Here is a 16,793-nt window from a genome sequence, read left to right as displayed (position 1 = left end):
TTTTTAATTTTTAATATGTTCGACTATACACTTGGCTAAATATATTATTTATTGATTTTGTTTTATATTTTTTATTCTACATCTTATTTCACTGGCTCCATCAGACAATCTATTCATCGCTTGTTTAGAAGATAAAGAAAATTGGCATATTTGTTTTATATGTTCAGTTAATTTTCCCACTCACAAAAACAACACTGTAAAATGGTAATGAAATTGTAGAGGCACATTCCTTTCCTAGGCTTGCATCAGAACTTCACACTTGTGACAAATTAACTGCTAATAGCTAACAAATGCTTAGAGAGTGGCAAGTCAGCATTACTGCTACCCATGCTGTTAAGTTTAAAATTTGCGTGTCTGATGTGTGAAGTGTTCCATGTGTTTGTTTTAATGCTGTCATCTTTGATTTTGTGAGAAATAGATGAGATATTTTCAAGTTGTTCTAAAAGCAACTTTCCATAATCATGCAAAAAGTCATTAGCCCTGGGGACATTGACTGGAGATCTTCCAGTCCTGTGCTGTAACCACATTACAACACCGTGATGCTGAGAAACAGTATCCTGCCTGTGATGACACCCAGGTCTTTGGCATTTTTCTTGATATCTCACATTGAAGATTTGTGTAACTTGTTTTTCGTATTTACTCTGTCATCTTTCTCACTGTTATGTCCAAATATCTCTCCTTTGGGAAACAGCTTTATTATTACTGTTTTTCAACTGTAGCAGATTATGTTTTAAAGGCAAAAAATTGATATTTTCCTTGCCTATGCTTTTAATGCGTGACAGTTCCTTTTTATGTCCTTATTCAGATGTACCTCAAAAGTCATCTCAACCTAGTGTCAATTTGGAAAGTGTTTTCCACCATCCAGATTATTAGAGAACATTTATAGATTAACAGCTCTAAAATAATATTTTTTCAGCATTATGTAAGATATTAGTCTGGGATGCAATAAAATGCATTTCTAATGATTGCTGTTAAAATATGTTTTTTCTCCAACTGTTATTACATTGTAACCCTTCAGATACCACACTTCCTTTTGAGGATTAAATTGCAGTTGAAGAGACAACTTTGAAAACATTTGAAAGTTTAAGTAAAGAAGAATTTTGCAAAAAATAAATTCCAACTCAGGTATTTTCCTACCAATCTAGGAAATACCAATAGATACCCAAATTTCCATTCTTACTCTTTCCATAGGATTGAAATTGTTATAACATTTAAAATTCCTTTATTCCTATCATTTTCAATCTCCACCAACCACATAGTTTAGTTCGTGTTACAGGTTACATCCCTGGGATTCTGCTCTGATTTATAATAATGACTAAGTTGGATTTTTATTTCTTAGTACTAATGCATTGTCTTTATGCGTAGGAAGTTTCCCTCTCTGAGAAAAAGGGATTCCCAGGAGGGCACATCAAAGCACATACAACTACACTCTAGAAATGTAGAAATACCTGCAGACATCAGCTTGGTGCATATAATTTATTAATAAATCATTCCATGCCTGGTGAAAGGCGTGTGGCTAAACTGCAGCTTCCCAGACAGAGACTGCATTGCCAAGAAATCTCTCATAGGTACCAAGTTTGGGAAGATGTGATGGGAGGAGGGTTTTTGAGTAGAGAGAGTAAGCAGAACTGGTGTTGCGCTCATTCCTTGGCCATGGGGTAACCAGCATGTTTGATGATACAGTGGAAATGTAATCTTTCTGACAGGGCCTGTTGGATGTAGCTACCTAAGTAGCAGGTATCCTTATATTCCATCTGGAGCCTAGGAGAAATTCAAGCTATTTGTTCCATTCTTCTCCAGGCAGCCTCCCTTCTCCATGTGTGGCTTTTATCCATTCACTTGCTCCCATCACATCTTCCACACTTTCCTCCCATCACGTCTTCCCAAACTTGGTACCTATGAGGGATTTCTTGGCAATGCAGTCTCTGTCTGGGAAGCTGCAGTTTAGCTACATGCCTTTTACCAGGCAGGGGATGATTTAGTAATGAATTCTTTGAACTAAGCTGATGTCTGCAGGTATTTCTACATTTCTGAAGTACAGTTGTATGTGTTTTGATGTTTGAGTGATAACACCTCAAAACTTGCATGTACACCTAACAAAAACATAATTAAAAGAAGGGATGTTTGGATAGAATGTCTTGTAAAACTTTTTAAGACAGGTCTTTTCATTTAAATATTAAGACATTTTTAAAAGGCATTACTTCAAACACAGAGCTAGAAGACTGGAAATACTTTGAAATAGTATAGGGATCTTTTAAAAACTTGTTTTCTTCTGTGATTTTTGAATTATTTACTTCAGGCTTTTCAAATAATTCTATAAATGGTTAAGACATTTGTTTGTTGATTAAGGTAAACAGGCTTTTTTCAAATTAAGAAGAATTAAGCTTTAAAATTAGTCCTCATATGAAAAATAAAGTTCAGATTTAGTCTTGAAAAATTCTCTGGTTAAGTTTGGCAACCAAGTAATGAATTGTGACAGATCAATAGGAAATTAGTTGAGATAATATAATTGTGAAATCTTGAGCCACCTTTAGAATTAATCAGTTTCCACCTTGTCAGTTTGATTTTGTGAATAAAGGTTACACTTTTCTTATAGGTTATGTATATCTTACTTGTCAAATAAACTGAATTATAGTCTGTGACATTTTCGCAGTTTAGCATTGATCATTTATATTACTTATTTTTTTTATTTTGTCTCTTTTTTCCTAGTCCTATTTGTTATTTTTGTTTTACATTAATCCGTTCCAAACCAGTCATCTTAGTGTCTCTTGTCTAAGTGTCTTAAAAGAGTAAGGGGGAAAAATTACTCTAATAATGAAATAAGGAATAACTCTACGCAAATAAGCTGTACCAAGGGAAAGCAGCAGTGATTCTTGTCTGTAATATGAGCATCAACTTTATTTAAAAAGCACCTGTGTTCTTTAAATGTGTGTGCAAGCAAGTCTGTTAACCACCACCAGGAGAAGAGTGTCTGTGTACCCAGCTGATCTCAGCCTCCTCTGAAGTGCTTGCTAGGTAGTTTTCTATTTCTCCCTTTGACTTAAACTTCTTTCTTTTTGGCTACTCAAGCCTTATATTATCTTTCTGTTTACATCTTACCAAGTTCTTATCTCTTTTGCTGTGTGGGCTGAAACTCTCTATCTCACCATCATAACACCTCTCTAAGGTTCCCGGCCACCTCCATCTTGCTTGTGTCGCATTTTTGCAGTGGAGCTGCTTAACTGCACAAAGAAGAGGGCATGACTTATTAGTAGAAAACACCCTGTGAATTCCATGTTAAAGGCAAAAACCGCAAAACACGGGGCAGCTTTCCTACCGTGGGGACAATATGGATGGCCACCATCACCTTGTAGAGTGCATGGATCAGGGCTAGACAAAGCGTCCCAGTGTGGCTTTGCATGGTAGGGACAGGGGTGAGCAGCCACCGGACATTTCTTGTTTTCCTTCAGTAGCTTCTTGAAATTGAACACTTGCAGCTTAGCCCTGCTTCCAGGCACAGAACATACCTCTGATGTGACAGGTGCTTCTGACATTTTTACTGCTCCCAGAAAGGCAAGCAGGCTTGCAGGGTCAGCCCAAGGCAGTCCCAAGAGGTGCCTAAGCTTTGAGCATACCTGGCATACAGTCTTAGCCTCACCTCTGAACAGCAGTGTGGGCTTTGGTGCAACCTCATCTTCCTCATGACATATTGTGCATGGTGGAGGCTGGATGGATATACACATACTAGCAATAGGAGTGGTTGTTAGAGAATTCTGGACAAACATTTTGTTTAAATGTAAGATTTTGTTCGAAATTGAGAATCAATATCTAAGATTCCTTTCTGTTGCTGTGAATTACATATCATTGCTGTATCAGTCTTTATTACAAATTGTGTTTCCAGTAGGCACGAAGAGTTTAAAGTGATGGTGGAAATACTAAAACATGTTCAGAGGAATATTTTAACATGGGTATAAATTAATGTGAGGGGTTAAATAGTGTGATACATGATGGATAGTTGCTCATTTAGCACCTGAGGATAAGCAAAATCGAAGCCTTTAATCCCAATGGTTTGTGCTTACTTGGAAAAATGTTTGTCTGACTGCAGGCATGGAACCCGTTGTGCTGGAGAAGTGGCAGCCACGGCAAACAACTCACACTGCACAGTAGGAATCGCCTTTAATGCCAAGATTGGAGGTATGTGAAACAATCTCCCACAGAAAAAAAAAGTAACCAGAGCCATTTGTGCTAAATGGTACATTCAGACCTTTCTCAACAAGAGAAGGAGATTTGTATGAACAAGCCTCACTGTGTTAGCTAGTAAAGCTCAGTTGTAGAGTGGTCATTCAATATCAGTACTGAAGGAGTTTGTCTGTGGTAGCCCTTCTGCAGTGCTCTCTGAAACGCTGCCTCCCAGTACACATCAAAAAATAGAAAGTCAAACTTTTGATGAAAACATGACCCCAGAATTAGGACACTCGGGTTTTCTCGCAGATTCAGAGCATTTCAGCCATGAACTTTGACAAACCATAAGTAAAGGTACACATCCATTATATAGCCTTGCATATTGATCCCAAATGAAGCACTCTTAAAACATAATGCATTTTATTTTTTTCTGTGGTTGGTGACAATTTTCTTTTGATCTCTGTGGGTGATAAGATTATTGCCTGAAAATCAATGTTTGATCACATATTTTTGTTCCTTCAGTCAAGAAGTTTCAAGTGTTTTCTGTGAATTCTTAGTCATTGGCTGTTGAATGAATGTCTTTAGCATAGTTTTATGACAGTGATTATCAAGATGTCATCTGCATGTCTCCTGCAATGTAGCCTGCCTGTGACAGATTGTAATACTTCTAGTGAAGTTTATTCTGAACTTTCTATGAAGTCATGGGATTGGTATATTGGCTTTCAGCTGAAAGTCTTGTAGCTCAAACTCATTAATTGTTGCCTTTCGAAATAGAGCCTAAAATAGAACCCATCTGTAAAAACAGAAACATGTTTACCTCTTTGTACACCAGAGGACAGTTCAAATATATGAGCGGGCAGAACTGAGACCATCTTTCCATTATTAAAAATACTGCATCTATTCTCTGCTGGATCAGAACAAGTTTGATCCAAATCTAATGTGAGCACAGATGCATTTCAAATTACCCAAAGCACATGACATCATCCTCACATCAGCTTGCCATTTTCCTGCTGGGTAAACAAAATTAGGGTAGATAATCCCAGATCCAGGATAAGGTTACAGTGATGCAGAAAAAAAAATTCCCTTGAGGTGAAGAGCCTTCCTGCACCAAACTACCCTGTCAGATTGGTTTAGAAAACCAGAACTGCTTAAGTGAGGAAGTTTGTGACAGATGAACAGGTGGTCTCATGTGAACATGGCATTTAACTGTAAACCAGCAGTTATGATATCAGATCTGTTGAGCTGTCAGACCAGAGTCAGAAGAGAGTTGCTGCACTGATGGAAATAAGAGATGCCTTCCGGAGAAATTTCATTTTTGAATGGAATAGTCACACAACCTGCAACAGCTTTGACATGGCTTTGAAAAGCTCTCCAGAAGTAACAATGACTTCTTCGTAGTTTATTAATTATTAAGCATTAGGAGTGTGCAATAATAATAAATATCCTCCAGGCATATTAGCTGACTCACAGTCTTTTCTAAATATAGTATAAAAACTGATTCAGACGGACACAGTATACAGGTAATAGTAAAGTCTAGATGCATGTGCCTTTTTGTTATTTATTCCTAAAAGAAAGCTGGAAATTAGTAACAGTGTATAAAACCTCTCCTGAGGTGCCTCCTTTTAAAAGGATCAGCATTTGGAAATGACTTCAGGAAGCTTAACAAATAATCTGCAGAAAATCAGATTTAAGAGGAAGTTCCAGGGAAGATTGGTTAAGCTTCTTCTTCCTCTAGGTGAATATGTTTGAGAGCTTTGCTGCTGCTGACCTCTATTTGGCATGCCTTGTTCCTTTCCTTCAGGGCAGCCATAACTACTCATGTGAATATGCTGTGGTTGTGTCAGCTCACTTGTTTCCCAGGGATTTAAAGGCCCTCCTGGGGTATTCTTGGAGAAGAAGCTAGAGTTGAGGTAAAGCAATTACATTCTTATATAGAGGAGCACCTGCTGACAATGGTGTTGGATTTGCTCCACCAAGATAAGTATCTTTTATTTCAAACCAGAAAGCATTTCTGAACACATATGGGATACTAATATATCAAGCAGAAGGGAAAAAAAAAAATCTGTCCCATCAATATGCCATAAAATACTGGCAGTTGAACAAATTCAGTTAATGATGTTTCTGATGCTAAGTTGTTAACAAGATATCCATTAATAATGCTAATTTTCTTCTAAATGTGTTTGGATTCCTTGTCTCGGTTCCAAATATTTAAGAACCTCTGTTGACCAAGTTTCTAGGAAAGTCTGAGCCTTCTTTTAAAATGGCATAAATGGAGCTGTAACTTGTAGAAAAGAAAGTTTTAGTAAAATTGCAGTCTGAGTCTTTAGTTTTTTTACATGTTATGACAAGTTTCTTATAAAAAATTATAAAAACCAGGTTTCTGTGCAGCAAAGCTACAGGTCCTTCTCACTAAAAGACAAACCAGTGCACCAAAGGGATGAGTCTTTTTTTTTGAGATTTAAACTCTGAAATAATGACTCAAAACAAATCATGTACGGAGCTTGTGAGACTTTTGTATGCAGGCTTGGTTAGTTTGCTGTTATTGTTGCAAACGATTGTTTGTGGAAGTTGTAAAACATCTGTGGGGATTTGGGTTCTTAGTTACTTGGCTGAGCTCAAGTCCTGATGGGAAAACAGTTACACTGAATTATGGCACAACAGATGTATATTGTCTTCAGTTGACGAAGATTAGTTCAGCTGTTTCTTTACGTTTAAGTCAGATGTTGAATAAAAACAAGCATTTTAAAAGAAAACTTGTTTCGGCTCAGTTTTGGATGTTTCCTATGATTCATTGAAAATTTGTTCTGAGTAAAAAGCCACTTACATTTTGCAATTACTGCAAATGTTAGAAAAAGTTTATAGGGCTCTGAAGTCTTGGAACAATCTGCAAACACAGTCTTCTAATTGCCTTTTGGATAGCTTTTGTTGTGCTATCACCACATGCCAAATTTATTTTGGAGGATGTGTGATCAGCAGACTTAACCACTGCAGACATTGGGGTGGTGGGAATAGAAAGGCAGGGAGGAAGGAAGGAGCAATATTTTCACTGCAAATATACAGTGAGATGTCTGTTGTTCAGACTCATCTTGCAGAGAATTACAGAGTCATTTTGGTTAGATAAGACCACAGTAATCAAGTCCAGCCTTTGACTGACCACCACCACCTTATAAACTAGATCACAGCATTAAGCTCCATGTCCTGTTGTTTCTTGAACACTTCCAGGGATGGTGACTCCACCACTCCCCTGAGCAGTCTGCTCCACTGCTTAAACAACCCCTTCAGCGAAGAAATTCTTTTTGATGTCCACCCTGGACCTCCCCTGGTGCAGTGTGGGACTATGTCCTCTCACCCTGCTGCTGGTTGCCTCAGAGGAGAAGCCAACCCCCACCTTACTATGACCTCCTTTCAGGCAATAGTGGAGAGCAGTAAGGCCTCCCAGGAGCCTCCTTTTCTCCAGGCTAAATACCCCCACCCTCAGCAGCTCCTCACGGGACTTACCCTCTAGACCCTTCTTCAGCTCTGTTACCCTTTTCTGGCCACATTACAGCACCTCATTGTCTTTCTTCAAGTGAAGGGCCCAGATTGGAAATAGAACTTCAGAAGCAGCCTCACCAGGTCCTCATACAGGGGGGCAATCACTTCCCTGGTCCTGCTGGCCACTATTCCTGACACAGACCAGGATGCCATTGGCCTTTCTGGCCACCTGGCCAGACTCTGGCTCATGTTTAGCTGGCTGTCAACCAGCACCCCAGGTCCTCTTTCCTGGGCCACTTTCCAGCCACTCTGTCCCCAGCCTGTGGTGGTGTATGGGGGTGCTGTAACCAAAGTGCAGGACTTGGCCGGCTGAACCTCACAGTTGGCCTTGGCCAACAGCTTTGCAGCATGTCTGTCCATTGCTGGCTAGAGAGAACAGCACCTAAGTCACAACCTTGGCGGTGTTGCTTTAAAAATAGACCACTTCACCATTGCAAAACAAAATTTTAAAAAATCATGTGATTTACTTTAGGTGCCAGTGGCAGGATTTTAGTTATTATTTATTCGTTGAATATAATATTTAAACTGACTTACAAAGTCATAAAGGAAGGCTTTATTTTCCTTCTTTCAAAACCAGTGTACCTTTATTGTCTTTATTCAGCACTAGAGAGAGATACTTTAATATGCTTTAAAGGAATTGAGCGCACAGCTTTAACATTAATTTTCTGTGATTATGAGAAGAAAATAAAATCCTAGAATCCCAGGGTTTGTTTAATGACTCTTTTTTATAAAGAGAAGTTCATAGTGAGATCACAGTTTGTAGAAGTTTATTGTCTCACAAAACATAGGCAACTTTTGTGTGAACTGAGAAATGCAATCACTTTTCATTTTTAAGTCAAATAGAGTAAGGGGGAAAAAAAGTGTTTTTTCAACAAAGCAGTCCCTATGCCTCTTGCCAATTAGAAGTTAAAGTCTTAGTAAACACACAAATTTCTTTTAATCTGAGCTCATAAGCAAAATGCAGTGTGTCTGTAATTAAAAATATGTAAATTTGGCTTATAAATAGAAGTAGCCTTTTAAGGCAGAAAGAGCATCTAAGTTGTAAATTCTGAGAGTGATCATCTCTCCATCATAAAATTTTATTAAATTTTTATTTGATATTTACTGTCCCTTCGATCACATGTCACACTAGCTCTGTGTAGGTCTTTTTTCTTGTTTAGGTTAAAACTGACATTGGTTGTTTTCTCAGAATTAACCACAAAGTCTTACAATTAGGAAAAAAACCCAACTTCCGTATTTTCTCAATTTTCAGATTTTAGCATGCTATATTCAGTCTAGTAAACTTAAAATATTGTGAAGTGCTGGCACATTGACTTGTCCAAACCCACATGAATGGATTCTTTTAACGTAAGAATTCCAGATTATACCTCACAAAAGCTTCTTTTGAAAAGAAGGATGTTCACCATATTGTAATTTCAGGTTGAACAACATTATGTATTTGATTTGTTCATAACCTCTTGTACTTGCCATGCTACAGTGTGTGGTAATTACTCTGTACACAAGAGAGTTCTCTCCAGTTTTTTCATTGCAGCCTCATACAATGAAGGAATGATGCCAAGGTTACTTGTCTGTAGGGATCCTTTTATTACATCTGTTAACATGATTGAAACTGTAAATGACTCAAGGAAGGTAATGCTGTTTCACTGAAGTATATCTTTAAGTGACATAAACACATTTCAAAATTCAAGTATTTTTTAAAATTTTCTTTAATGTAAAACTTTGTTGTTGAAGTTTGAAGTCTGTATAGTGGATAAATTACTTGTAATTTTTAAAACTTGAAAAAGGATGAAAATATTTGGATCTTTTTATTTTTTTCCATCTAGAGACATTGGGAAAATAGATACCCAAACAGATTTTGTTGTTGTTGTTTTTTTCTTTAATAACAGTAGGAATTCACTTCAGTGTCATACACAACAATTTTCTCTGGGGGGGGAAAAAAAAGAAAGAAACATTTTGAATTTGTCTGTACAGTTCATTGTATTTTTCAATCTGAAGGTGTACGGATGCTGGATGGAGATGTGACAGATATGGTAGAAGCAAAGTCTCTAAGCCTTAATCCCCAGCACATCCACATCTACAGTGCCAGCTGGGGGCCTGATGACGACGGTAAGACAGTGGATGGACCTGCTTCTCTAGCACGTCAGGCCTTTGAGAACGGCATCAGAATGGTAGGTTGGCATCACAGTGCATTGCCTGGCTCTCCTTTCATGTGCACCTGTCAGGGTACCTGTGCCCACTGTGTGCAAGTGCTCAGCATGGGGAAAGGCAAAGGACTTGGAAGGAAAGAAGAAAACTTCCTTTGCATAAAACTGAAAACGTATTTTTCTTTTGTAGTGACCTGATGATCACTCTCATCTGAAGTATCAGCTCTGTTCATTCTCCTCTGGAATACATAATCCTCAGTGTCTTTTAAAACTGCTCTGAGGGAGTGATGTAATTAGAAATAAATTGACTGAGAAATGCTACTTTGCACATCAGTGCCAACTCATCAAATCTGAGGTGCAAAGAAATTTTAAAGCAAAACCTTTGACTGTGTTTCCCTCTTTCTTCATTTCTGTTTTGCTTTGTTTCACATGATTTCTTAGTGTAACTTTGATGATTTTAATAGGGAGTTGGGGGGTATAGAAAGGTATGTACCCATGGTTCTTTTACCATTTATGTCTGGTCTCAGAGAATTTACAATACTGTGATGAAGGGGACAATAATGGAACTGCAAGAATGTAGGGGATCTTGCTCAAAAAAGTTTTTTGTTTAAGCATATATATGTGTTTGTTTAAATGCTGTATTTCACGTAGGGAAGACAACTGTGAAAAGTTCAGCTGGAATTTCTGTACCAGAAGGACTCAACCATTTCCTCATTGAAATCTCAAGTTCTCAAACTGAGGATAAATATGTGGAATTACTTGCCAAGAGTGTAGATCTTGCCTATAAACATTATTGTTCCACTGTTATTATTATAGCAGTAATATGAGAAGATACCCTACAGAACCCAGATAAATTTCATTTTACCAGCTCATTGTTTTGTATGTGGAATAAGCACCAGTCTATAGCGAAAACATAGCATTTCATTTTCTGAGGTAGGCTTTTTCTGAAAACAATGCAGAAAAAGGTTGGTAAATTTTTTTGAGAAATAATAGAAGTCATATTTGATGCAAGTCAAATTATTCTTTTTTACAATTTAGCTTTAATGTCATTTTATCAAACTCTGTTCTGCCTGAAGCTGCCCATGAGGTCTTGAATAGATTTAAACATTTCCATATGTTTGGATATTTTATCTGTCTTTGACTATGAAAGCTTCATTTCTACTCATGAAATAGAAGTGCTTTTAAAAACTTACATAAAAATGTGCTGATAAGAAATACAAAACATTTAAAGTTAACCTCTAATTTTCATTTTTTAAAATATAATACAGACTGAAAGATTGTAAATGCATGTTGGAATTACCACCTTCCCTGTTAGGCTGTTTCCAGATCAAGAATTACTTCAAGATGAACTGTTCTCTTTCTTTTTAATAAGTAAAGTCTTTCCGTATTCAGATAAAGGTACTTTCTCTGTATTTCCTTATACTATCATAAGCGAAGTCATTTTAAAAGATGAGGCAAATGGAAGAAGAAAAGATGAATTTTCTTTGACAGAATATCCCAGAAGTAGGCTGATTGTTCAAGGTCATGTTTACAAACTTAGCCGAACATAGATTTCCCTAAGGAGTCACAATAATTGTGCAATAATAATAGACAGACAGAAATGTTTATTATGATGTATACAGATCCTTACTCTCCAATTCCAGAAATATTGAACTAAACAGCAACCGTATAAGTAACATCTAGGATCACATCTGTGGAGTAAATTGAAGTAACATTGTATCTTGGTTTAAGACAATTAAAGAGGGCAGGCACTCCAGCATGAGTTACCTTCCCTTTTAGTTTTGACACTCTCCATTCACCAATAAGGAGAGATGAATGCAAGAAGATATCAGTGAAATAATAATAGTTAAAAACATTTAAAAATTAAGTAGGAACAGGCAAAAAATAACTGTGATAATCAGTAGTTATAATGTTGCTGAATTTCATGGATTCCTCATGGACTCCCCAGAAAAAAAACAAAAACAGCAGAGAAACCCTCCCCCAAGATGGCACTCTCCATGGATGACCGTGTGTGGAGAGATAAAGGGAAAATGGCAGACAATTGTTACCCCCAGGACGATTCCGTCTGCAGATGACCTGGGGTGGAGAGAGAGAACAGAGGAAAAGAACAGCACAGCAATCAAACCTCTGCAAGTAAAAATCTCTCCCTTCCCCCCAGATATCAACCAACAGGGAAAAAGAACAAAACAGAAAGAAAACCTAGAGTCCCTGGAGGCTGGAACTGGGTCAACAGCTGAAACTCATGGAGGGACTTGGCCTTCTCTTTAGCAAAAGTAGCGGCGGGGGCTTGGACACCTTGGATTCCATGCCTTCTTGCTTTGACCAGGCACTGCTGGCAGTCTGGGGCAACCATGTGGAGTGAGGGCTATTCTATTTTTCTTGGCTTGGTGGTGTGGCTGCTGTCTGCCTTGTGCTATCTCAGCTCACCCATCAAGAACAAAAGAGAAAGAGCACTTTTTCCTGAATGCCCCCAACCTTAAAAAAAGACTAACACACAGCCTGACTTCCCTGTTCCTTTTCTGGCCACCGGGTCTTCAAAGAGACAGTAACTTTGGGCACAGATAGATACGGAATACAATAACATTTTGCATTACCCAGGACACATCAGTACAGGAAAATTTGACAATACCTTCTTTCAGACCTACACAAAGTTTGAAGATTGATATTCTTAATTTATTATTATGCAATATCCACACAATTGTATATTAGAATTTTAAAATGGAACAGCAAAAGGAAATGTCAAGATTTTTTAAAACGTGTGAAAAGGAAATTATGTCTGGTTGGCTTTATGAGGAAAATCAAAGGTAGTACTGAATAATAACTTTGATTAGAGCATAACCAAGTGCAGTTATTATTTAAAATTTATTATAATCATTGCGTAAATATGAAATGGATGCAAGAGCCATCCGTTGTTGTTTCCTGAGAGACTTGGTTCCATGAAAAAAGCACCTGATTTATCTTAAGCACATGTTATTCCAATCAACAGCTTGTGCTGTGTGCTTCACAACTATTATTATTTATATATCTGCTGAACTAATATGGTTACACCTTCCATATCCTGCAGAAAATAATAAAGATGACCACATAGTTTTTCTGTAGAATTACAGAGAGACAGCACGTGCCTTGAATTGAAACAGACAAATCTGTTTAAAGAAGGCTACTGAGAGACAAATGAATTCATGAAATGAATGTGTAAGTTAAATATGCCTAAAAATTCTGCCCAGGACCAAGGTAATGAAAAAGGAAGCCAGTTTTTAAACCTGTCACAAGTACTATGATTTTATGTCATCTTTAAGGGTATTTAATCTAATTTTATTAAATTTACATACTTGAGTTCAAAGAGAAGCCTTGGACACTTCGCTATCAAACAATTTCTGTGCAAATATAGAACTCCCTTTCTATCATGCTCTCAGTTGAGAAGATCCTTTTATTGGAAATAGCATAGTTGTAAGTGTGGAAAATTCTAGATGTCTATGTTTTAAATACTAATGCATTAGAACTTGTAGACCTAATAATGTCAAGAAAAAATCCATTGTAATCATGCAGAATTTGCCTGAAAAAACCCCCAGACAAATGATGGTATATCAAAAAGTAACAAATTCAATGAAAGGTTAGGTATGTAATGTCTCATTTCACCCTGTGCTTGGAGCAAACAGGCTTAGCATTGCATAACGTGATCGTGGCCAAATCATGTCATAAGACTGTGCTGAATCTGGGACAAAATGGAGAACACAAAAGCCTTCCTTGATTCATAAATATGAAATCTAAGTAAGTTTTGAAGATGCCTGTTGGTGTCTCACAGTCAATAAGCACAATGCTATAAGCACTTGGAGTTGAGTTTGTTGATCCATGGCTCTGCCATGCAGCGTTCAGGCTCTTTAGTTTGTATTCATACAAATTCTGCGATGGTGTCAACATCGTTTGGAGAGGAAAACATTTCAGGTATTCAGACTTGTTCTCTCATTGCTGTTTGGCAAAGACCAAATAGTCAAGTTTCTAGATATGTAACCACTTGTCATGGTCTGAGCCTGGCGAAATGCCAGTGCTTCCATGAGAAAACCTCTTTTCCTGGTATCTGCTGTGAGATGTGATCAGAGACAGAGAAGAGCAGGCTCTAACTTATGATTGAAAGGAAAAAAACTTTATTAACATAAAACTACAGGGAAAAAACACACAGAACACAGGATGAAAACCTTCCAAATTTCCTCCTCCTCCCCCCACCAAATTTCCTAATTCCGTTGCCACCCTTTGGATAATCAATTCTCAGTTCTTTAAGAAGAGAGGAGTCCCTCTTGCACCACAGACTTCACCCAGGAAACAGTTGAAACTTCTCATGTTTCTGTGTCACGTGTGGCACCGCCCGGAGAACATTTTGCCATCATGACTTCTTCCTTCCATGTCCAGTGCTCTCACCACTGCACATGGACCAGAGCTGCTTCTAGGGTTTTTCCCTTTAAGGATGCTTTGTCCAGTTCCAAAAAAGAGCACAGTCCCTCTCCTTTTGGGACACCTGTCCCCCCCATGTTTCACCCCCTGGGGCTGAGGGGTCTCTTGAACAGAGATCATCTTCCTCTTCTTCTTCATCGAAGACGGAGGGCACCACCACAACCCCCCTCCACCCTTCGTCTCTGTTCACACACCTTCACATCACCGCACTCTCCTGGCTCTGAGCCATTGCCTCCCCCTAGGATGCAGTCGCTGTGTCACAGGAACTCTAGGGTTCTGTCCATAGCTATCCAAGAAAGGTCCAGCCAAAAGCCACTCCATCATCTCCTCCCACCTAGAATTCTTCTCAACTTCTCTCAATCTCACCAACTCCAGGAGGAATCAGCATTTGCAAGGTTTCCATCGTCCCAAGAAGGGTTAAAAGTCCCAGGCTCTGCCGGTTTGGTTCATGAACTCCCACGGCTGGCTGCCCTGCTGGGCACCCCCCCTTCTCCTTCACTCCAGCCGCGCTATCACAAGCACAGGCTGCTCTCTCTCTCCCTCCGGGGGGGGGGAATGGGGGATGGCTGCCCGAAGCCCTCGCAGTGCAATGCTCCTCCACCCTTCGGCCCAGGCCTGGCCTACCTCCCTCCGGCCGCATGGCTCCCCTCCCCCCTGCCCAGCTCGGAGCTGGACAGGGGAGCGGTCTCCTTTGGTCCAGGGCCGGAACTCAAAAGGAACTTCCAGTGGGAGTTCACAGCTTTTAACCCCCTGTGTTCTCAGAGGCGTATCCATGCCCTCAGTGGACAAACCAGGTGCCAATATTAAAATCTGGACACCAATTGGCGTGACCACACCATCCCAAAAAAACCATTTCCTCTCAAACCACGACACCACTGTAGATATTTTACATTGAAGGATTCCAAAGAACTGGAATCGCTCGTGTCTCACCAATTGCGCGTTTTATGTTGTTTCTGTAGTACACATAAGGAAGTGTATATAAATCAGCAGCAGGTCAGGTCATGCTTAATATAACCTAGAGAGGGTGGAGAGGAAGCGAAATCTGCATGTAAATTTTGGGCACAGACACCTTAATCTTATTGATGTGACACCACTCTGTTTAGTGAGCTGGACTCAAGCCAAAAATATTTGATGCACATTAATGATTAGATGCTGTGTGGCTGAACCTCTTGTGCAGACTCAGCTTCATGCCTTCCCTCCCATCATCATTGCCCCTTCTCATCTCTCTTGCTTCAACAGCTTTGGCTGCAGAGTGTATATTCCAAGTGCTTGCTGGGTGCAAGCACTTAAAATCACTGAAAGCATCCTACCCACATGCAAGAGTGAGGGAGAAGAGGGAAGAAAAGGAGAAGTCAAGAAGAAGGATTTAACAGTTATTATTATCATCAGTCATCATTACTGTATGTTTCTACTCCAAAAATGGAAGAGATTGGTCATCATTTACAAGTGTCTAGGCAAAGGTTTGCTCCCAGTGTTCTACTAGAGATGTTTCGATTAAATTTATTTATACTGTCATCATGTCTCTGCATTATTCTGAGGAGGATGAGTTGCCTACACCAAGAGGAATTATTCCCTTTTACTTTGCCAGAGAACTGCGTTTCAGAAATCTCAGGCTGAAATTACAGCAGGAAGACCTCTAGTCAAACGTGTCAAAATGGCTGGTTTTTAATACATTTCAAGTGATTCACAGCAGATTTTTAAAATTATTTTTTAAACTGTGTATTGTGTTTTTTCACCTGGTACAGCTTTTGTTTAAGTCTAAATAACACGGTGTTTATGCATGTCTGCATTCATATATGGATATGTTTTGCATGCATGAGACCTCCTGCACATTTCCAGTAAGTTGGCAAAAAATACTTGTTGAAAATCAATCAGAGGAGCAAGTGCTGTTCTTGGGGATGGTCTCAGAAGACATAACTTGCAGTATGCTGCAAGTGTTAGGTCTTGGCATTTATTTATTACATAATTTGCATATATACTATACTAGATCCTGGTTGCATCTGTGATATAAAATTAACATGAACATGTGATGAGGAACATGAAGCATATGTCTATGCTTCTATATTTCTATATCTATATCTATATCTATCTTATCTAAACATAGATAATATAGATAGAGATATAGATATAGATAATTACATATGCTTCAACATACTAAGTTAAGCTTTGATTGTCTCTGTACTAGAAGTGGATGCTGATTACATAATAGAACTTGAAAAATCCTTCCATTTTTTATCATTGTATTTCTTCCTACTGATGTCACAAGACATAGCACCATTGGCTTGATATTCATAGTTCTAACATCTGTCATCTGCACCTGCCTTTTGTCATAAGCCCAATCAGCAAAATTTCATCCAGTTGTTGCTTCATTTATATCCCTGTTTTCCTGATCTTTCTGTTATTTTCTGGTTTCTGTAAATCTTTAGAGAAGAGTCAGTCTTAACTGAAATCTCATGTCCATGTCTTTGCAAGGCAGAAGCAATCTTCACTATTGAAAATAATATAGCT

The 16,793-nt window shown here is 38.6% G+C and overlaps 1 protein-coding gene across 3 annotated transcripts in view; it reads left to right on the top strand.

Annotated features, from left to right (window-relative positions):
* PCSK5 (proprotein convertase subtilisin/kexin type 5) overlaps window positions 1-16,793 on the top strand; it is a 223,206-nt gene that overhangs the window by 81,494 nt on the left and 124,919 nt on the right. For all 3 annotated transcript variants that reach the window (XM_059873883.1, XM_059873882.1, XM_059873884.1), the window contains exons 6-7: window positions 4,085-4,173; window positions 9,691-9,863. In XM_059873883.1, the coding sequence (XP_059729866.1) occupies window positions 4,085-4,173; window positions 9,691-9,863 (262 nt within the window). The remainder of the gene's footprint in view (window positions 1-4,084; window positions 4,174-9,690; window positions 9,864-16,793) is intronic.

This window comes from Haemorhous mexicanus, chromosome Z (assembly GCF_027477595.1).
Source record: "Haemorhous mexicanus isolate bHaeMex1 chromosome Z, bHaeMex1.pri, whole genome shotgun sequence".
Lineage (NCBI taxonomy): Eukaryota > Metazoa > Chordata > Aves > Passeriformes > Fringillidae > Haemorhous > Haemorhous mexicanus.
Note: the sequence above shows the minus strand (reverse complement) of the source record. Positions and strands in the feature narration are given on the sequence as shown.